The 22,958-nt window shown below is 39.6% G+C and overlaps 2 protein-coding genes across 2 annotated transcripts; one reads left to right on the forward strand and one right to left on the reverse strand.

Annotated features, from left to right (window-relative positions):
• Nucleotides 1–4,244: 4,244 nt before the first annotated feature.
• On the reverse strand, nt 4,245–8,465 carry NDUFA5 (NADH:ubiquinone oxidoreductase subunit A5). The gene is made up of 5 exons (XM_058804982.1): nt 8,385–8,465; nt 7,380–7,424; nt 5,834–5,950; nt 5,042–5,107; nt 4,245–4,468 (listed from the first exon to the last, which is right to left on the reverse strand). The coding sequence occupies exons 1-5, from the start codon at nt 8,457–8,459 to the stop codon at nt 4,367–4,369; spliced, it is 405 nt and encodes a 134-aa protein (XP_058660965.1). The 5' UTR covers nt 8,460–8,465; the 3' UTR covers nt 4,245–4,366.
• Nucleotides 8,466–13,706: 5,241 nt separating this feature from the next.
• On the forward strand, nt 13,707–20,527 carry ASB15 (ankyrin repeat and SOCS box containing 15). The gene is given in 12 exon segments (XM_058805953.1): nt 13,707–13,747; nt 14,115–14,289; nt 15,576–15,882; nt 16,470–16,567; nt 16,570–16,633; nt 17,039–17,115; nt 17,118–17,390; nt 17,393–17,416; nt 17,419–17,509; nt 17,511–17,563; nt 19,307–19,381; nt 20,439–20,527. Coding segments are annotated over 10 exon segments (996 nt in total). The 5' UTR covers nt 13,707–13,747; nt 14,115–14,289; nt 15,576–15,730.
• The last annotated feature ends 2,431 nt before the right edge of the window (nt 20,528–22,958 follow it).

Raw genomic sequence — 22,958 nt, forward strand, 5'->3', positions numbered from 1 at the left:
GGCGGCGGCGCGGTAGCCACGGCAACCGGCCTGGGGAGCAGGAGCGTGCGCACTGAGGAGCGGGGCCGGGCCGGGCCGGGCCGAGCGGACTGAGAACGCCCCGGGCGGACTGAGAACGCTCCGGGAACCCGCCGGTTCGGGAAAAGTGGAAAGGGAGGTGGTGCGAAAGGACGAGCAAGTGCCCTGCTTCCCTCCAGCCACAGCAGCTGCACGAACCCGTGCTGGCCTGGAGCGGCCCCAGTGCCGGCACACCCGCAGGGGCCGTGCCCGCGCTGTGACCCTGAGCAGCGATGAGAGCTCGTACCAGCCCATAGCGGCAGCAATGTACAAAAACACCGTTTTTCCTTATATCCTTATTCTGCGAGTAATAGCAGAAGTTGTACTAAAGCCCCAGAACTCTTGGATATCGAGAAAGGGTGTTGTGTGTGAGTGTTGGCAGCCGTCGTGCCACACACCGTCCCTTCCGGGCTGTGTGGCAGTGCCTACCCGTGACATGGCTTGTGCCTAACCCTGCTGCTCTCCTGGAGGGTCCGTGGCGTGAGGACTGAGGCTGGCAACTGGGAATTAAAACTTGCAAATCAGAATGAAAACCATACGAAAATGGATTTCCTGGTGTTTGAGGTGCCATTTCTGACACAACTCCTGCAAATCTTTTCAGCATGCTACAAGAAAACCAAGTGGACGGTCACATCACAGAACTTTCAGATGTGAAATACACAGTTCTGTGTTGCAATTCCAAGAGAATCCTGGAAAAAAGCCTTTCAGCAGGCATTGAATTCAAAAGGATACTCAATAATTGCATGCCATGATCATTGTTACCATGTTTCCCAGACATTGTTTGGCATTTGAACGTGGGCCTACTCCGCATCTAAAGGACAGAAATTTCCCATTACTACTACTAATGCTGTTTTGTGTAAAACCTTGTTTGAACTCCCAGAATAGGATCACCATTAATTCTGTAGAAAGATACTGTCATTTGTGTCACTTTGTCACTGTTATATAGTTGATTAAACATTCAAGCTCATTTTCAAGTTGCAATGATTTTTCATTTTTTCCCTAATGAAATAGCATATAAGCTTTGAATATTAAAATAATAAAATCAGCTTTCACTTATCTCCTATTGGTTTTGGTTTCAGGTTCAGAACACAGCCACTTGGGATAGGTTAAGCAGCAAAGATTGCCATCTGGCTAGGAATTACAAAAACCTCAGTACTTGCTCTGCTCTCATGATGGGAAAGTTGTTTTTCTGTTATAAAAGGCTCTGTCTCTGCTAGGTCCCATCCTTGCAGATAAATCTCTTTTTTACTAACATGACTTCAATCAGATGATCTCAAAGTGTTCTAAAGATCTAAACTTTGTTAACTCTACAGCTTGCAGCAATTTACCTTACTACAGATTATAAAATTACATTACAACAGATTATAAAATTGTTTGCATCATCATGGATTTCCAACAATTAAAGGAGAAAAATCAAGCAACATCATTAGTTAGCCTTCAAATTATACCGTGCTAGCATATTCCTCTTGGAATAAATTAGGACCTGTATGGAGGAAACAGATGTGCATTTGTGAAAGGAAGATGAGAGTATGTTTTTATTTGTGAAAGTCAGTTTTAAAAGGCTATATATCAAATTTCAGCAGCAGTGGGCCATGAAAAAACTTCCTCTCCCCTGGAGGACAATTAATGAGCTTATAGGAGAGCTCTTTTAAATCACATGACAAATACATCTTTAGAAGTAGAGGAAATAACTGAACAAGAAGAGAGTACAGCAAATGTCTCAGGTACAGAATAGTAGAAAGAATTCCAGTAGTTGCTACCATATTATGCAAACTTTCCTTCCTCCCCACACCTCCAGTATTTCATGTGTCTATCATTTATACTAGACTTTGTTTATTGTGTTTTGTTTTTTTTTAATTTATTTTGGTTTCTCTCAGGTCAGTTCAATACTTATTACCAAAATCCATTAATTTTCATGACACATGTGACAGCATTGGCCCTTATTCAAGTCTGTAATCCCTCACTATTTCTCATGAGAAAATTGTGTTTGTTGACTTTAGCAAAGTCCTCTTCTGGAATGCCATCTAGTGGTTTTACTTAGGAAAAGACCAGCTTCTATCTTGGTCAAGACTGAAAAATCCTTCAAAACCAAACAATAAAACTAAGTATTTTTCACTTCTTAATTTTTCAAAATTTAAAATATTTATGTAATGATAGTTGGGGGGGGGAAAACTCAATGCTAAAGAATGCAGTGAAAATAGTTTCTGGAGGAAATACCTTGGGAATACTGATTTTCTCTTCTATTGACCTACCCCCAAATACCATTGCATAGAATATAAATTTGTAATTAATCCATTTATAATAATCATGTCACAAGTAAATTTATAAGCCTAAAGACTATGAGAAACCAGCTATGGCCAAGTATGATGTGTAATGTAACTAGTGCATAAACAAAAGCTTATTAAACTGCAGATTTTTGTGATATAGCTATACTCCTGTCTTTAAACTTGCAGGAATGTTGCTAGTGGTCTTGAAAAAAACATCAGTAAAGGCAAACTTGCACAGGAGCCTTAGATCTAGTTTGGATATTTTATTCAGGATTTTAAAGATTAACTCTCTAAACACAAGCTTTCAAAAGAATCACAGAATATTCTGAGTTGGAAGGGGCCTGCAAGGGACCATCAAATCCAGCTCTTAAATGAAAGGCCCATCCAGGGACTGAATCCACACCCTGGGGTGATTAGCCCCAAGCTTTAACAACTGAGCTAATCTCAGTGCTCAACCACCCCGTGGCTGAAAAACATTTCCTTATAGCAAACCCAGACTCCTCGTGATACAGCTTCATGCTGTTCCCTTGGGTCCTGTCACTGCTCACCAGAGATGAGTCCCTGCTCTTCCACTGCCCCTTGTGAGAATGTTGAAGACACAATGAGGTCTCTCCTCAGTCTCCTCTGCTCCAGACTAAAGAGGTGACAGCCTGTCCACTGACCTCAGCCACTCCTCATATGGCTGCCCCTCAGGGCCCTTCACTAGCTTCCCTGCCCTCCTTTGGACACTCTCTAAAAGCTCTTCATCTTTCTTGTGGTGCCCAAAACTGCCCCAGCACTCGAGGTGAGGCTGCCCCAGAGCAGAGCAGAGCAGAGCAGAACAGGACAATCCCCTCCCTTGCCCAGCTTGTACCTGATGCATCCCAGGACAGGACTGGCCCTCCCGGCTGCCAGGGCACTGCTGACTCACATTCAACTTCCCATTGACCAGGACTCCAAGTCTCTTTCTGCAGCACTTCTTTCCACTATCTCATTCCTGTATCTCAGGAATGTTGCTTTCCAGTACCTCAGTCTGTTGCTACCTCCAGGGTTGCCCCATCCCAGTGGAGAATCCAGCACTTGTCTCTTTAACTTCCCATGGTGATGGCCCATCTCTGTAATCTGTTGAGGTCTCTCCACAAGGCCTCTCTGCCTCTGAGGGAGCCAACAGCTCCTCCCAAAGTAGTGTCATCAGCAGATTTACTGTGAATCCCTTCCTGTCCCACATCTAAGTTGTTAATGAACACACTGAGAGCACTGGGCCTAAGATGGAGCCCTGTGGGACCCAGCTGGTGACTGGTGGCCAGCCTGATGTCACCTTATTTCCTGCAACACCTAACACTCAAGATGTGAATCAACAATAGACCAACACAAGCCTACACAATGGCTCCTGAAGATCCCAATGCCAAGGTTTGTGCTGCAGTGTTATGCCAGGCATGGTAACTACCTGTTAACAAGAAACCTGCTGTTGCCATCAATCTGAATAGCAGTCTTCTTTCTCCCTCTCACCTCTCCAATTTTCCCAGTATCTCCCACAAACCAGAAATTGTATTTAGTTATGTGGGCAGTAGGGTCAACCAGTTCAGGACAGGGACTCAGCTGAAACTTAAAATACTGTTCTTTTTGGGAAGCATTAGATCCCTCACTGCAGCATCTGCATGGCCATTAGGATCTTGTCAGAGGGTAGCAAAAATACATAGCCAAAGGTGGGACAAAATCATCATACTTTTCTACAACTTGGATTTTGATTTCAAGTGGCCTATAATATCTGTATTTTTAACACAGAAATACAGATTATAAAAACAACTCAGCATAAGACACAAGTACCCTGTTAATAAAAAATGCCAAAAATTAAATAAACAAAAGGTTGTAGGAATGCCAGAAAGAATTTTCTTAAAACTTCTTTTCCAAGAAATTGGCAGCAGCCTTTAGATTGCTGAATTAAGTGGACAAAATATATTTTAATGAAGTGATTAGCTTTAATTTAAAGACAACTGTCAGTAACAATAGGTTAATAATTAATTCTTTCTTTTAACTTTCAAGAGGTTACACCATTTTGAAAATTATATTGGCCATCTCCACTGATTAGAAGGAGGTTCTTCAACTAGAGGCTCCCATGGTTTCCACTGTATCATTTTTCTTGCCAGGGACAGCTCATTTTCAGCCTGTTAATAAACACCATACAGAAAGTTTTAAATATTATACAACTGCCAAAATATTAAATTACCTCTATGTCAGTTAATTACCTCAGTGATGTTGCTATCTATCTTGATCACAGACTACACAAATTTCACCTACAAATATCAAAGGAACTGTATGCTTTTGGGGGTTTTGTTTTTTTAAAAAAATCCCATCACCCCTAAATACCCAAACAGACATTCTGTTCAGAGAGACATTCCCAATGACAACTTCATGATATTTTCCACTTGGTTTGGATTCGCCCAGTATTATTCAATCCTCTCCTGCCCTTTTCACTGATTTACTCTGGAAGAAACAATGTAGGTATACATGCATATCTATAAGTATAATGCAAGAAACAGCTGTTAATTTATTAGGTTTTAGCAAGGTCATCCCATCACTACATGGCAATTTGTTATCAGGGGTTTTTCTTCTGATTGACTGTATTGCCAGCAAAGGAAGATACACAAAACTTCCAATTTTCTGAACAAAAGCTCGGCCCAAGGAGCACTAAAAAACACAGCTACATTTGCACTTCATCTCAAATTTCCTCTCTTTACCTGTACAATGACTTCTTCTATCTGACCACAGTTCAGCTTGTCCTGTAGTTTTTGCACATCAGACTCCTGTGTGTTTAAATACATACAATAAAATGTTTTATTGAGAGTAGAAAACCCATGAGAAGCATGAAAACAATAATTTAACCAGATCACACTCCAATCTTTCTCAGAACAACTATCAAATCAGCTGGCTTATATAATTTTACATTATAAAAAAAATCTCACACTCATTTGTTACTGAGAAGCAAACATCAAACCCTCAATGATAAATACAAAGAATGAATAATATTTACTGACTCCAAAGAAGAATTAGCACCTAAAGGCTTTATTTTTTATCTTGGAAAAAAGTCTTGTTCTTAGATTTTTATAGAATTATATGCAAGCTTTCAATTATCACCTTAAATATACAATAACAGTATTGCAGAGTTTAATGTAACAAAAAGTTGTCTTAAATATTGAAGGTAAGGATTGTGCTAAGATACTACACTGGCAGGAGCACAAACTTTTTTTTGTGAAAGTGTGTGAAAATTACCACTTTTCTATCTTTCAAAAAAAAAAAGTTTGCTTCTAATTATCACAAAACATCAACAGGAAATTAACAATTCCTTTTCATATGCCATCAAAATATCCCAGTCAATATCAAAAACAAACCTTGATACTTCAGTTGTTTCTGAATTGATACCTGAAAGTTACATGTGCACCTAAGAAAGACCCAGGCATTCCAAAAATCACTTTTCTCATCCTAGGAATTTTTTTTATGGGCAGCATTTAAGGAAATAGCACTGTACTTACTTTTTTCACCAAATCAAATCGCTCATTTACAATCTGCTCAGTGTATTTCCTGTAAGCTGCATCTCTGGGAATGTTCTCCAGGACACCAAGGATTTTTGTGTACAGTATTCGCAGGCGCTGAAGGGATCACAAGACATGGTTAAAATACACAACTGCAATTATTTAACTCCTTGTCCTACCAAACCCACTAAGCTACTACTTATACACAAAATATGGTATTCAATCCAGAAGTGTATGATCAACTAATAATTGAGTCTGAGCCACTGAACTCCATCTTGGGTAAAGCAGGGATTTATCAGGACTGAAGAATTTCTGCTGTCACATTCCTCAAAGGGAAAAAAAATGAAAAAACAAAATTGCAATCAGAACAGACTTGATGCAAAATGAAAAAAATCTGAAAATTTATCTGAGTAGATACAAAGAGATTATAATGAAGGGTTTTTTGTCACTTTTCCTCATGCTGGTGGAAAGTTCTGGGTAACAAATAGATTTAAATTAAACCTGAAACTTTTATTGCTGGATTTAAATGCAGGGATAAAGGACACATTGTGGTGAATTGATTCACACTTTTGTACCATGTAATTGTATCTACCTGACAAGGAATGGATGTCCCATAGGAACAATAAGAAATAGAAGCAGAATACTAAAAGAAGTACAAGGAAGAAAAACAGGAAACAAAAAGAAAATTGGCAAAAAATCTGAACTTCAACTAAACCCTTGCCCAGTACTTTACTCTTAGCTTTAAGTTGCAGAAAAAAATAAATGTACTAAGTTCACCCAGAAGGAGTCTGACAAGGCTGTAGACTGAGCTAGAATAATTTCTACCAAACAGTAGTGAATTTTTCAAGGATTCTTTTTTACAGCATTCTTAAGTATTGGAGTCAAAAGCATTTTTGAAATAGAATTGCTGTACAATAAGAAATTTCAAAGTGGAGAACTCTAAAACATCACTGAAGTTCTTTCAAAGTTAATGCCTCCTGAATAAGCATGATGTGACAAACATACTTACACTAAGTGAGCCTGAGGAGGTCAAAAGAAAGCCACATATTGCTGCAAGAACCGCCTAATGCAGGGGGTTTCTTGTACCACTGAAGTGTTCCATTTCAGGGCCTTGGCATGGCTTTGCTCATGGCTAGTCTCTATCATCTAAGACCAGGCCAGCCCTTTGGTGTAAGTTATTTCAATACTTGCATACACAGCAAGCAGCAAAAATCTTTTTTTCCTGAGAAGCAGAAATTATATTTATGAAGAAATGAATTTAAAGAGTACTTTGTTTTGCTATTTCTGATGAAAGAAGTCAAATATTGGTTCATAAAGATACTTACACTAGAGAGCTTTGGAAATCAGTGTATGCCACAAAAAGTACATGTGTAAAATAACGTATAATGACATCCATTAAACTTTTATCACTGTGGACAATTTTAATTATTTCATTAAGCTGGCACCAGATAAAGATATACTGCATACCTACACATGCAAACACATCACAAAAACTTTAGAACTCACTGAGAGTTTCCATTACTACAGAATGAGACATGTTACATACCTCATGAGGGTTCTCAGCTACAGCCAATCCTACAAGTCCAGTGGTCTGCAGAGAGAGCATAAACATACTTAACACACCTAAGCATCCATTCCCACATTAATTACTTTGTTTTGACTCAATATACAGCTGAGAGGGACCATTCCATGGCACCAGCCTTACCTCCTGCCATATGCCCGTTATCGCAGAGTTCCAGTGCTCCAAGAGGGAGCAGCTCACCTTAGCAGAATCAGAATCATAAAATATCCTGAGCTGGAAGGGACCCACAAGGATCATCAATCCAACTCCTGCCCTGCACAGCACCATTCCCAGGGGTCACACCATGTGCTGAGAGCATTGCCCAAACACTTCCTGAATTCCGTCAGGCTGGTGCCGTGACCAATGCCCTGGGGAGCCTGTTCAGTGCCCAAACACCCCCTGGGTGAAGAACCTTTTTCTAATATCCAACCTAAACCTCCCCTGACACAACTTCGGGCCATTCCCGCGGGTTCTGTCACTGGTCACCATAGAGTTGAGTGTCCGTCCCTCCTCTTCCCCTCACTGCTGTAACTGCAATGAGGTCTCCCCTCAGCCTCCTCTTCTCCAGGCTGAGCACACCAATGACCTCAGCCGCTCCTCACAGGGCTTCCCCTACAAGCCCTTTAACATCTCCGTTGCCCTCCTTTGGATGCTCTCTAATAGCTTAGTATCCTTTTCAGACCGCGGCGATCAAACACTGAAGGTGAGGCCGCCTCAGTGCAGAGCACAGCGGGACAATCCCTCCTTCGCCGTGCGGCCGATGCCGTGCCTGATGCGCACCGAGCAGCTGCCGCCACCGCTCCGGTGCCCCGGCTCCAGCCGCCCCCGGCTGCCGGGGAGGTCACCCAGGCCCTGCGCTGCCCTCGGCCTTTCCCTCGCAGGGTGGCCGCCCGCTCTCCCCGCACGGCTGCGGCACTCCTTGCCCTCCCCCAGAACTGCCGGCCCGCCGCAGGAGCAGGACGCGGCCCCGGGCCCTCGGCAGCGCCTCACCTTCCTCAGCGCCCCCGCCATGGCCGCGCTCGCGGCGCCCGCAAAGGACGCAGCGGAGGGCGCCGGGCTGCGCATGCGCCGCAGCGGCCGCGGCCGGCGGGGCGGCAGCAGTGCGCGTGCGCGGGGCCGCTGTGTGCAGAGTGCTCGGAGCGGTGCGAGTCCCGTCAGGGGATCGCTTGGAAAAGCGAAAAAACGCCCCAAAACAGAACTAGGCAGAAAATAGACAACAGGGAGCTTATTTAGCGACCTTGAGATAGAGACAGTGGGACAAAAGAGCAATGAAAAGACAATTTAAGTTATTATTTGAGGTGAACATGATGTTCATTTGAAGATCCAGTTGTCCTTCTAATAAGTCTTATGCTTAGTTGCTAACTTAAAGTGTGAGTTTTCCGCAGTTATACTTTGTAATAATTACATTGTAAGTTTGTATCTTATTCTGGACAACTCGTTCTTTATAATTCCTTTGTCCTGCTCTTGAGCTATTTTTCATAACTAAGCAAACTCCCCCAGCTGAGTCTCAGAATATCTGGTTTTTCCCTGGAAGCCAGTCCTTTGATAAAACAAACACTTCAATCTGCAACTAAAGCGCAGTGGCTCACACAGTTTGCATCAGTATGCAGGGTTTGTGTTTCCCCACGCCTGTGTTCTTGGCAATTTAATCAGAAAGAGCTGGAATTTCTTTCCTAGCTACTGAAATTCTTTCTTTCCATAAATGCCAGTCTTCAAAAGTTCCTGCCTCTTTTTTATTGGACCACCCTGTATTTTCCCCGTCTCTCTGATGGTCTAACCAGATTATCTCCTGGTGACATTAACAGAGCACAGCACCAATGGCTCTGTGCCTGGCGATCTTTGAGCACAGTCAGTGTCGTTCCAGCAGTAGTTCTGACTGACTTTAGACAGCCTAAGCATGTGGGAGTGCTTGCCACATCCCAACAAAGTGAAAAACAATAGGCCTTGTTGATGAAAATCCTCATGAAATCCATCTCAAAGTGGTACTGTGGGAAATTCTCCAAACTGGTCAAATCCCATTAAAATACATGATTTATTTTAAAATATAACAAAGCTGAAACCTACAAAGTATTACCAGTGTACAGTCAACACTGACTTTGAAAACAAACAAACAAACCCCACCCACATAGCATTTCACAGTTATTATTGTTTTACACTGGGGATTCTGTTATGACTAGAATCCCGTGTATTAATATTCAGTATGTAAGTAACCTAAGAGGGCCTTGCTATAGCTCTCCATCCCATGTTTGTCTCACCAATGAGTTTATCTCTTGGTGTTGTATCTCAAATTGCCATGTGATATGGTGTATGTACAACAACAACTATTTTATTCTACATGAAACATAATTGATGGATTTATATCTAGTAATTATGTATGAGTGGAATCAGGCACTTGATGCACAATGTTATTAAAAATATCTGAAAATCAAAACAATACCATGTTTGTAATGTGGATGTGTACTAATTCTGATGGTGTCTTGGTTATGTAAAAAAATGAAAGAACTGAAACTAAATAAATACAACATTTGTGTTCTTTATATGAATTATAAATACATATTTTTCATGTTTTAATTAGATAAGAATATATCTCTCTCCATATCATCTCATAGCCAGCAGTAGAACAGGATCTCAGCATTGCTTCTGTCTGCTTCTGTCTGCTTCTGCGTATACTGGGTTGTTTTAGGGGTGTGCCACCTTTAGTTAGGTTGCATTTGCCAAAGAAGTTTCAGTGAATATTGTTTATCATCATTAAATGTTTTTGTTGATCTCGTGTTCAAAGATTGAAATGCATGTAGTGCCTTAGTTAAGCTTACACTTTTATGGTTCTATAAATGCAAGTGAGTCAAATGTCACGGAGGAGTTCACTGTAAAATTTAATTTCGTTAGAACAATTGAAGACAAGATGGAAGTTTGGGGGTTTTTCAGTTTGTTGTGTGCCCTTATTGGTCAGTTCATTATGGTAAAAATGATAACTAATTGGTTAAGACCAGAACAAGAGTGGTTTTGAATCAGTGATATTTCCAGCTTGTTCCTCATCCCAAGCCTGGGTTTAGCTTGTTGGGTACTGCTGTTCTTGGTCTTACTCTGGGGTTATTCTGTATTTTCATCACTGCTGTCTGTGGTGCCATGCTTCCTGCTTCTTTGTCCCACTTCAAGTTATTAACTGGTTAAATAAGTACTGTAATTGTCTGTCATTGAATCTATAAAGCTTTGCATCATGTCAGCCTCAGAGAGAGAGATTAGTGTTTGATGATGTTATATGGTGGGATCTGCAACTAGTTGAAGGCTAAACCTTCTCAAACTTGTTGTGATTTATGTAAATATGCTCCGATGTGTTGTTAACGTAGTGCTTGAGAATAATTGGCAAATACTTAATTTTCTTAATGGGAGTAGTTTAACCAATGGGGACACAGATACTCTTATATCCCCAGACCTCGTGTTACATTTGATGAGATTTTAGAGAAGTCATGTGTAATACTTTCCTGAGGGTCGCGTCTGCTTATGTTACAGTTGTACAAGGTCAGACCTTAATTTATCTAGCAACTGCATATTTAATTTTAGAAGCATCACAGGACACCTCAGCTTGCAGGGCACTGTTCCTGGCTGCTCAAAATTCAGGCCCCAGAGTAGCACTGGCAAGATAATGGGTTGAAATGGTGAGACTGTGCTGTGCTCGCCAATTAAACTAACAGAGAAATAGTTTAAAAATGTAATACTTCAGAGACTGAGTCCAAATTTAGATTGCTAGTAATTCTTTCATTGCTATGAATAACCTCTGTGCATGCCTAAGGGCCTTCTATTTATAGAATAAAGCTAAGATTGTCTAGTTTATTTTAAGGTTAAGAAATTAGAATAGCTCACTCTCACGTAACTTTATGTGTTTAAAAGCAATAAATGCTTGATACACTTCTTTCCAAGAAAAGATACAACTTCCATGATCAGCAAGTGGTTCATATTTTTTCTAATGTGAAAACAGTAATTTAGAAAGAAAAACATTTTTTCCAAATAGAACATCGAGGAGTAATGTCTAGTGTTTCAGGTATGAATATAAAAAGTATCAGAAAAATATCAGGCTACTCAAAATGTTGTTTTAGGAAAATCTTCTTTGTAATATAAAAAACTCCAACTCATTTAGAGTAAGGGTTTGCAATTGTTTCCAGTGATGTAGTGTGTGGGTCAGGCGGTTGAGAAACTGCCAAGGGTGAATGGAAGGAGATTTTCCTGCTGAGCTTTTTAGCCTTTTCATTGCCACATCACGTAAGGGAGCAGCGATGTTTCTGGTGCTGCTCAGTGTATCAGCCATGCTGTTTTGTTCCCTGTGATCCCTGTGGCGCATCCATGCTTGGCCAGCCCTTGTCAGCCCAGCACAGTGTATTACCAGCAGTGATACAGCAAATCAGGAGTGCCTGTAGACCCTTGGCAGCGTGTCCAGCTCTGGGGAGCTCTTTGCCTCACACCAACTCTACCCTGTCACAGTTACTTGCTACTAACCAACTTTCTCATTTTTCAATGTATGGATTTTTGTGGGATAAGATCATTTGAAAATAGTACACACAGCAATTCTGAAACACTGCTCATCTGAGCCCTTTCTGGTTAAGTTCATGTTCAAGAGCTTTATGATGCCTCTGGTGAAATCACTCAGGGAGTATAGCAAAGCAGGAGAAAGTTTTGGGTATGGAAACTGCGTAACCAGAGAAAATTTTCTGGGGTGGCCTCTAAGCTGGTTTATTCCTCTGATGTTTTGGAAAGAAAGGAGTCATAGAAAGGAAATACATTCTAATGAAAATAAAAGGATTTTATTACTAAAAAAACTATCTTACTTAGTGTTCTTAACTCTTCCTAGAAACACTGATGTTGAGAGCGTATTTATCATCTGGCAGGAGTAGACCATATGTGAACATTGCTAAAATGTCTTTTTAATATACTAAAATGACTTTTTTTCAGAGATTTTGCAGTTTGAGGGTCTGATCTGAGGTCTGTGCAAATCTGTAGGGGCCTGAATATATGTATTGTTATAAAGGAGTCCTTGTGAATATATATATGTAGTGAGAGTCCTATGTATTAGATAGGTGGGTCCTGTTGCTCTGGATGAGCTACAGCTGTGGGATCCTTGGTTGAGTAGCAGCTGTAGCTCATGAAGGCCTCTGGGATAAAAGGGGGTTGGGTCGAGAGCCCAGAAGGAGCCCCTATGGAAGCCATGAGGAACTGTGCTGCAGAGAGGAGCTGCATAATAGGACCAGCAAGAAGGTATGGACTTTAAGATGGGACTCCAGAAATATGAAATACAATAAGATAACAACAACACAAATCTTCAGGAGCCTTTTCGGTTCAGGCTCTGGGGTAAATATAATATGATGGGCTGGACTATAATAATTCTCCGCTTTCCTAAGGACAGCAACTTCACTAAGGCTGGCAGAGCATGAAGGTCTGGATCCAGTAGGGTGATCCTGATTCATTGAAAAAAAGTTTTATCAATGGTATAATTGAGGGTTATTCAAATTTAGGGTTTTCAAAATGAAAGGTATGAAAAAGGGGAAGGTAACTTTTGTCTTAAAGCAGTTGTGGAGGAAATAAGATTATGAATGTTACATATTTTTCCTTAACAAATTATCTCACATAAATTAACTGTTTCATTAGGAGCACCTCTTAGCTGCCAATGAGATATTAATGTGCTCTAACATGTACTTTCCTGTTAGCTGATGGCAGATTGAGGTTGCAGTTGTGTTCATTGATGTATGCTTCTGAAACTGCTAGTCTAGGAAAGATTTTATCCTTGCTCCCTGAAAGGTTTGTGTGTGTTTGTAACAAGAGTGTATTTGTGACTTAAATGATGGAAGCTGTAAGGTGCCATCAGAATTTGAGAAGTGTTAATGAAAATGAGAGGAAAAATGCATAAAAGAATCTTACCTCAGAATTCTTCTGCCTGTCAGTGGAGTGTATTGCCCACAAGAGATGTGGGAGAGTGGTGAATATGTCCACACTGTGATGAGCAGTTCGTCCCAATAACTTCTGTGTTAAATCTTCTTTTGGCCTGTTACGCTCAAACCTTGACTATGGACACAATAGGAAGGGACAGAGAAGAGAAGTGAACCTTCAGAAGAGCTTGTCCTTTATGAACAACATGAAGGTCTGTTTTTCTAAGCTCCAGATGAAAATGTTTTTGTGAATATTCTTTTATTATTCTTGGACTCCTTTGTTTTTTGTGTTCGGAGATGATGGCACTCAAGACCCAAGTTGTATATTTTCTCCATCAGACAAAATGGAATTTACATAGAGATTTTTAACATCTTCTTTCAAATTTCTTTCCTTGCAGTTGAAAACCCAGGCCATGACTCCAGTACAGTTTGAAAGAGGTGAGAAACTGTGTTATGTGGGAGTCAGAATCCAAGAGATCTTTAGTTTCTGAGTCAATCTAAATGTAAGCCCTTACTAATTTAATTTTGGCTCGCAAGCTTTATCATAATATACTAACTAGTAAGGTATTTGTGGATGGGATTATAATATTGGCTATGGTACTTTGAGTGACTTAGTGCTTACAAGAGCAATGCAGAAACTAGTCTGAAGAGAAAGTTGATTGACACTTCCCCTTGAACATAAGTTTCAGAAGATTTCTTCCAAATAGCATTTCCAACGTTCCTTCTCTATTTGCAGATGACTAGAACCATGATCTGTGACAAACATACAGCAGGGACTTAATTTAATTGTGTAATATTTTTGCAGCATTTTAAGGATTATAAGTGTTCAGTGTGGTAGAAAGAGCGCATGACTGCACAAACTGTGGAAGTAATAGTTTAAAAATAAATAAAAAGATTCAACAGGACAAATGTGTTAAGTGACTGAGATTGAATCAAGCAGAGAAACTATCAAATTCCAAAGGTTATTTGGAAAAACCTAGGTAGGTACTGCATATATTAATGTGTTTTTCTTTCTGTGTGTTTTACAACATATAAAGACTGCATTTTATAGTTAAAAAACCTGGAAGATGTTGTAAAGAGCAAAATTCCTGACCTTCCAGTTATAATGAGAATTTACTAGTAAGATGGTTGGTTTATGTGATATCATGAGGAAAAAGCGTAGTGAACATAAGCCACAGTTACAGTTGGTGATATGAACAGACTGAATTAAGTTGATGACTATAGTTAAAAGGTTTGACATACTCTGTTACTAATCCACTGAGCGTTTCAATGACTCTCACACCTTGAAAATAATAGCTGGCATGGCTTGGCCATTGTCTGACCTTTTGTACCAAACTCATGTGAATGTCCATTATTCACAACTGCAGAAACAGTGCAGAGTCCAAAGACCTTTTCCTTCTTTAATTGACTGTGCTTTGGCAGTATAAAGATAAAACAATATTTGTGAGTGTTTGAGGTTTGTTTTGGGGGGTTTTAACATATTAAAGACCATTAAAAGAGATAATTAATGACATGAGATCATTTTATTGTAACACCTAGTGAGAACAATAGGAAAATTGTAACATCCATGAAGCAAGGTATCCTGGGGTGAAAACAGAACAAAACAAACAAACAAAAAATAAAAAACTACACCCTAGAAGTAAATAAAATAGTCCCATTGCAAATCTGAGTTTTTGACATATTGTTTTTCAACTGCATCACATTTATCTGTTCAAGTTTGTAAGGTCAAGTTTCTGGGCTTCAAGGACTTGTGAACCTGACATATGCTTTGATGGAAACTGATCAAAGGGAGTGGTTTCCACTGCAGAAGGCTGCAGTTCAGCCAATTCCACAAATATTTGAAGTTACTTTAGATGGCAGGAAAGGTTAAAATATCCCATAAGATAAGGGGAGCAACAAAGAAACATAGAACAATGAAGACACCAACAGGCTAGAACTATTAACGAAAAGAAGTATGATCAAGTCCTCCATGGAGCATCTTGCTTATGTTGTTTAAATATTCCAGCAAATTTTCTGGTTTTGGAAAAGTTGCATCAGTTTACAATAACAAATAAATTGGACCATTTTTAACATTTTGTTCAGAAGCTTACAGACAAAGCAAGAATTTCTATTCAGTATTCTGTGTGTTTGGCAGTACTGGTTAGGTGAACATAATTACAAATACTTTTAATAAAAACATAGCACTTAAGGATTTCTCATGTATGTGTATGTGTTAACAGCCTTGTGCTTTATTTTGTTGTATCTTTTTTCACTTTCTTACCTCTAGCATCTTATGAATCAACATGACAATAAAAAACGTGCAATGGAAAACAGCACTAAGTTTGGCAGCAAAAACTGGCTTTGTGGAAAATGTGCAAATGATCCCGGAAAAGGGTGTTTATCCCAATACCATAAGTTACAAGAGAAACTTATTCGTCAGCAATGCAAGAAGCTGCAAAACAGAGATGCAAAGACATTTTTGATGTTCTGAAGAATGATGGAAATGTGAACATTAAGGACAAATATCGAGTAACACCATTAGGGGTTATGGCTGAATGTGGTCACTGTGATGTGCTGGAGCATCTTAATCATAATGATAGGTATTCAAGAAAAGAGAAATTCACCTCTGCACTGGCATACATCTTGCCTGAGTGCTGAAATCTTTCAGGAAAAAAAGAGGAAATTGGCTGGAAGGAAAGGAAGCATACGTGAGTGTTTCTGCTGGACTGGAGTGATGCTTACACGTTTCTGTAATGCATGAGGGAGGAGTGGCAGAGTTGAAAGCAATCCTTTCACTCAAGGAGAGATTGCTATAAGGGCTCTTCTTGCTCTGTTGTCTTTCTGTTTACTCCACTCCATCCCTCCTTCCTACCTTTCCTTCCACGTATGGAATTATATTGGTATTAATCAATGAAGTATATTTGAAATCTGTCGGTTGCAAGTCCTCAGTTGTAATGCTTACAGTCAAAGCAGAACCTGCTCAGGTGAGCACTTGAACTTGTGTCTGTACACCTCTTATTTTGGTTTTGAGTTTTATATTTGCTGCAAAAAAATAGTCTGTGCTTTAGTAGAGCTTTAACTTAAATATATCTGAAAATAAGGAGGAAAGTACTTTGGATTTGTTTTTATGATGTTCTGTAAATCACTTTGGATATAAATATAAGTTCTGTTTCCTCCTTTGAGGTGGACATGTCAAGGCCTCAGCAGATGATTGTGTACCAGCATTATTTTAAGCAGCTGGAGGACGTAGTCTAGACTGCATAGCTCTGCTTCTGAAATGTGAAGTGGCAGTGAGCCTGGTGAGGCAGGGCTGCTCCCCACACACAAAATGGCTTGTGAGGGCCTGTGAGGGCTTGAGAATGGCTTACTCACACCTGTGAGTATGAGCTTGGTCTTTACATTTTTACTAAGAGACAATGTGACACAAGGTTACATCAAAGATGTTTGTAGTAAACTTGGCAAATGTATATTTATGTACATTTCCATTTTAGAAGTACCACTGTTCTATTAGATTTAACTAACTTTTCTTTTTAGCAGAAACTAAGCAAAATGCAAAACACACTCCTTAGAATTAAGTGAAAACCACTGAAACAACTTAAACACATCTTATATGACGGTGCTCAAAACTGGTGTTTCTATGTTTTAAACTTTTGTAAGAAGCCTAGGTGGTAACTAAGAACATAAATGGATGAGGGTTATTTTCTTCCTGTAAGGAAGTTACACCTGCCTAGTTTTGTTGACTGTTTTTAGGGGCAGGAAGTATCTCATTGCAGCCACATCCCAAACTTTAATCCAGGAAAGTGGGCCAAGCACTGTTCATTCTGCTAGAACCAATGTCTAGAGCTTGTCATTGAAAATGGTTTGGATGTCAACACTCTCTTGTCTGAACACATAACTTCAAATACTTATGATGACAGAAGAGGGACTGCGCTTTGTTGTGCTGTTTCTAATAATGAGATTCTTCACACCAAAATATTGCTCAAAGCAGGAGCAAATCCAAAAAAGGATCCTTTAAACTATGTTCTCATAGCAGTGAGAGCTGACTGCCATGGAATTGTGAAGCTACTCCTATCTTATGGAGCAGATGTCAACTGCTAATTTTGTTGCTTAATGATTCGCGTTTCCCCAGTGCATTTGGTATTCTTTGAGTGGTGACATGATGCTGAGGCTGTTGCACAGTCATGGATATAATGTGGAGATGTGTTTGGACTTTGTGTCAGGGTATCTTTGGAAATTTTTTTGTGTGGCCAGCTCCAGAGCTTGAGCCTATTCCCTGTTGGACTACTTCTTCAATAAACAATAAACTAATAAATACATACATTCCTTGCTTCTCTTCACTTGGCTCTTTTCGTTAGCCAGATTGAAACACTCTGGTTTATAGTGTTGAATTAAGATTAACATACTGTCAAAATCATTTTTTGAAAACACTCTAAAAAAAAAATAGCCATTTCCCATTTCCTCTCTGAGGTAGAGAAAATGATGGTGCTGATGTGGTTTTATTATTTATTTACATTAATATATTAGAGATTTAGAAAGGAAATTTTAAGAAATCACGAGGAAGAATTCTGGAATTTCTGTTCCTTTCCTAGCTAGTGGAGTAGATGTGTTTCCAAAGAAATATTTCTGAACAATCAGTGCCACAGATTACAGGATTTTTTTTGCCTTCAAGCCTGTTTGCATAAATTAAGAGTTCACAAAGGCTAAACATGGAAGAAAACAGCTTTTAAAGTAACCTACCTAGGTATTAATTTGACTGTTGAAGGCCATTTCTAGTGCTTTGTTTAAATTAACTTCTGTAATTACTTTAAAATATGTTCTTTGGCATTTCTCTGCACAGATTTAGAAATTATGGCTTGATGTGTTCTCTGTTTCAGTTCTATGAGTTTATTGCTGTTCTGTGATTGAGACATTTAGCTGGAAAAGTGGCTTGTGTTTTTTATAATTACACAGATTATGTGCCTCTAAGCACAAGAATTCATTTTTTCATAGAAACACAGTAAAAATGAACAAAGGTACCACAGACTGGATAAATATCTAACTTCCAGTTAATAGTAATGTTAAGAGTTATTATAGGAAATTTTAATTTCTTATGTCAGGTCACAATCATCCAAAGAGTTGTAGCATGCTTTGTACATTAAAGATCATGGTTCTATGTAAAAGTCTTTAAACATCTAAATTATTATTTTTAGGTATTTTTGCAAAGTGTTTGGTCCAGGTACAGCTTTGGTGTATACAGGTATCAAGGCTTGGCAAAATTTAAGGGACTTTAGGTAAGTTCTTTTAAACAAATACTAGATTTTGATGGGCAAACCAGGAAATCAAGCAGCCTATCCCCTTGGTTAAGAAATATTGTAACTTTAATTTTGGTTCCTTCAGAGTTTTGGCAGATCAGTTCTTGAACAGACTCACCCTCAGTCATGCTTTCATGCACTGCACAGTATGTTTCTGCACATTTAGAGAAAAAAAATCTGACAGAATAAATTTAAAGATATTTAATTAAAAATTATTTGCAGTTACCCCCTTTGTTTTTCTAGCATCTGTTCCATCTTGAGGAAAGAAAAAAAATGCAGACCCTCCCAACTAAGAAGATATTTCAGTTGGTGGAAATCAGGATTACACAGGGCATAATCCATTTAGCTAAACCCACAGTTATCAAATTATTGTGTTGGAAAGGACTTTAAAGATCATTTAGTTCCAACCCCCCTACCATGGGTGGGGACACTTTCCATTACAGCAAGTTTCTCAAAGCCATCTGCAATTTGGCCTTGAACACTTCCAGGGATGGGGCAGCCACAACAACTCTGGGCATCCTGTTATTTGAGAGATATGCTGGTTATCACACACACACGTATTCACAGAACCCAAAACTCAGCTCCAGTATGCTTTCCATGTTCTTCAGAATTTCTCCTTACTTGCTGAATGTCATTGTCACTGAAGACCTAACTTCTGAGTCAGACGTGTAAATTCCATGTCCCAAGGCAGCTAGATTGGTCCTTTGTGTGTCCTTCTTCATAACAGATTCACTGGAACAAATAGAAGAAGTGAAAATTACTGGTCTGGGACACGAAGAAGGCTTAATTCCTCCTGCTCTCAGTAAGGCTACTATTCATGTAGATTTCTGAGACACAACATCTGGGGGTTTTGCCAGGAATTTTGACCAAGATGAAAAATAATAATTTAGTCACTTCTGAAAAATTTCTAGGCATCTGGTATGTGAGCCAGGCCCCTGACAGAAGGATGCCCCAGGTGACTGGTGACTGCAGGCATGGCCTGAGCACAGAGTGCCCAGTGAACCCCACACAGCTGACTGCAAGTCAAGGCTCCACTGGCCAATACCTCCCGGACATAACAGGATAAATACATGTATGCCTCCTAACCTATAAACTGATACTTCTTTGTGGGAATTCTTAATCAGAAATATGGGCCTAATCATAATAAACCTAAATTGTGGTAATTTTAATTAATACAGTGACCCCAACACAAGAATCTGGGTTATCACATATCTGATACAGTATACTGCTACCAGCAAAGGAAACATGATCAAATAAGGCTTTAGATAGGAGATTTTAAACCCTTTCTGTGGCTAGAGCCAAATTCCATTAGTAATTTTAGTTCACGGGCAAAGGTTTATATTTAGGACTTCATACAAGCATCAGGCAGTAGTTACATTGCCTGCAGCATCAAAGCATTCAGATGTAGCACTGAGCATTGCCCCAAGTGTTTAAAATACCATGAACTAGTCCTTTAAATTTCACTAGGTAAGCTAAAAAGACATGGTACTGGTTGTGTTTGCCTTTTAATCAGTAGAGCCAGGCCCTTTTTTTGTTTGTTTGCCTGTTATAGGAGGTGGAGTGATACTGATTTAAAGCTTTTCTGTCCTTCACCATTGAAGTTGTTTATTTATTAAAGGCTTCTGCCCACCCTTGCTTCCCTTCCTTCCCACCCCCATCCTCCTCCTCTAAAGCAATACAGCATTATGAGAAAGTGTCTTTTATATTTTCAAGGCATCTGTGAACTGAATGGAGAGAAAAGCAAAACTTTATTTTAAATTAAATATGAGGTGAGATGCTCATGGAGCTGTTTTCCCCATGTCAGATTTATGGCACAGCTAGAAATTGAACTCAGCTCTTTTGATTCCCATATTTTGCAGCCAGACCATTTGATGCTACTTTTTATGGACTTGACTACATGGTGGTAGGACCAGGAAATGCAACTGGGCCAGAGCTGGTGGTTGTGTGAAAAGGCACAAAGGCTTCATTCCCAGCTGGAAGAATAAATTGGTAGGAAAAACCTTTTTATTTTCCCTACTTGGACTCTGATTGAACCCTTGCAACACTAGCATTTAATTTTCTCGACTATTTGGGTGTGTCCCACAGGCTGTTCCACCGCAACCCAATTCCATGGCATGCCCACCCCCGGGCAATGTTGTCTACAAGTAATTAAACGCCCTGGCACTGAATCAGGCATGCTGTGGGATAGGGCCTCCTATCGATTTGGGGACAATGTTTGAAATCAGATGTATAATTTGGTTTCTATTTCTCATAAAATCTGACACAAGCAGCTGCACCAGGCTGTGAACTCTCCAAGGAGCCAGACATTCAACAGTGGTTACATCAGCCTTTAGCTTTTTCAGTACCCGTGGGATGGAGTTTGTAGCTGTGTTTCCAGAGCTCAGTGCAGGAGGAAGAAAACCATAGCCATGAGTCCTGCATATGACGAGCTGTTCCCTGTAGAAGCCATAATGTTGTGTGTGGGACATCCATAAAGCTCTGTGCACTCACTACCATCTAATTTTGGGAGCTGGCATGGCAGAGCTGGTTCTGGGTATCAAGGCCGGGGTGAGGCTGAGGTGGGAGGTGAGCAGCAATTTTACTGCAGCCATCTGTGTTCTGGCATGGGCTCCAAGTGCCTGAGCTGCCCTTTCCCAGACTATTGCCATCAGTACACGAGTCACACATGGAAAAACACCGTCACAAAGTCACAGGCTCTTTTGTGTCTACCTTGGGGTAAGGTAAAGGCATTTTTTGTGACCCTTACTTGGGGCAGGAAAAAACCCCTACTAAAATATCCATGGTTTGGCTATGGCTTGTACGGACATAAATTTGTTTTTACTTATCTCTGTAGAACAGGTTTTATCTCTTTTGTTTTTCCATCACTTCCAGGGTCTGGAACATAAGTCTTATGAGGAATGGCTGAGGGAGCTGAGGTTCTCCTGAAAAGCTACAAAAATGTATTAGTGAATGGTTAGTAGTCATAAGAATGATGTAACAGTGTATCTCTGGTGACATGTTCAATGTATTTTAATTTTCAAAATTCAAATTTTCAGTAGAAATCTCTACATCTAATTGGGCAAACCCAATGCCATTTGTCCATGTTTACTATGCATGGTAGACATTCGCAGAACTTCTGTAATCATTAATATGGACTGACAAAATATAAAAACAAACCCCCAACATAATCAAAGACAGTAGAGAATTTACCTGGTTAGTACTGCTGCTTGTATTTAATTCTCTGTGAAGTATATAACTTCTTTATATTGCTGGCATCTTCTTTTTAAAAAATCTTCATAAACACACACTGTTAAAAAAAAGTGACAAAGGATGCTAAATTTAGTAACTACTTGTTTTGCTCTCTTGTGTATAAAGAAATAGAGTAATTTTTTTAACTGAATTACAAACTGTAAGTTTGGCTAAGTTATATGGGAGAATTGTCTGTCAGGTTTTAACAAAGGATGAAATCCATGCAGTTTTCTTAATCACTTATAATTTAATAACCACATACGGACATGCATATTACAGTGTACTTGCAAATACCACCATAAATAATGCAGTTCTTACACTGGTTATTTTTACCTATTTTATTATGCTTCATTTTTAAAAAAGTAGTAGGCTAACTGCATCCCATTGAAATTATCCTTCCAAACCCCACATTTTTTGTGCATACAGCAGTTCCTCTGTTACTTTCTTTGCAATACAGTGGCCTCTACTTCCTTTCCAAACCTGTTGAGCAATATTGCGATGTAATTCCAACCAGCTGCTGTGGTCACCCTATGTCTGTACATCAGTAGCGAGTGAAACTATTTCTATATATAGTTTGTAAATCTGTTGGCAATGTTTGTAAAGCAGACTGAGATTCTTCCTGGGGAATAAGAGCAGCTCTGGGAAAGCAAGAGCAGTATCCCGTCCTTGTGTACAAAGCAGTTTATCTATTTGGTGTGGAGAAATGAGGAAATGGCCAGTCTGCAGACACGTGAAAAAGCACTTGCTTTGGGCAAAACCCTGGCAGGAATAGTTTGTGCTGTCAAAGATAAGCAGGTTCATCTCATGCTGTTAATACAGAACATGACATTGTACTGACATTAGATGATTAAAAAGTATTGGCTGTGTAGGAAGAAAAGAAAACTGGGAATGGGAATGACATTTATTCAATACGATTTATTTTCCCCCAATTTCTTCCTTATTTTATGTGATTCAGGTAGGCAGAAGGAGCAATAAATCCCAAGTCTGCTGCACCTTTGGCACCCAGTGGCATCCTCTCTGTATAATAAAATACACCACCAGGATCCATGCACAAAGGTGAGCATTCTTCCTTTTCGTTAAAGGTTGAGAAATTTGTTAGTTCAGAAATGTTCTTATTTGCACTCAGATGTATTTTTGCCCCCAGTCCTTCC

This window comes from Ammospiza caudacuta, chromosome 5 (assembly GCF_027887145.1).
Source record: "Ammospiza caudacuta isolate bAmmCau1 chromosome 5, bAmmCau1.pri, whole genome shotgun sequence".
NCBI classification, from domain to species: domain Eukaryota; kingdom Metazoa; phylum Chordata; class Aves; order Passeriformes; family Passerellidae; genus Ammospiza; species Ammospiza caudacuta.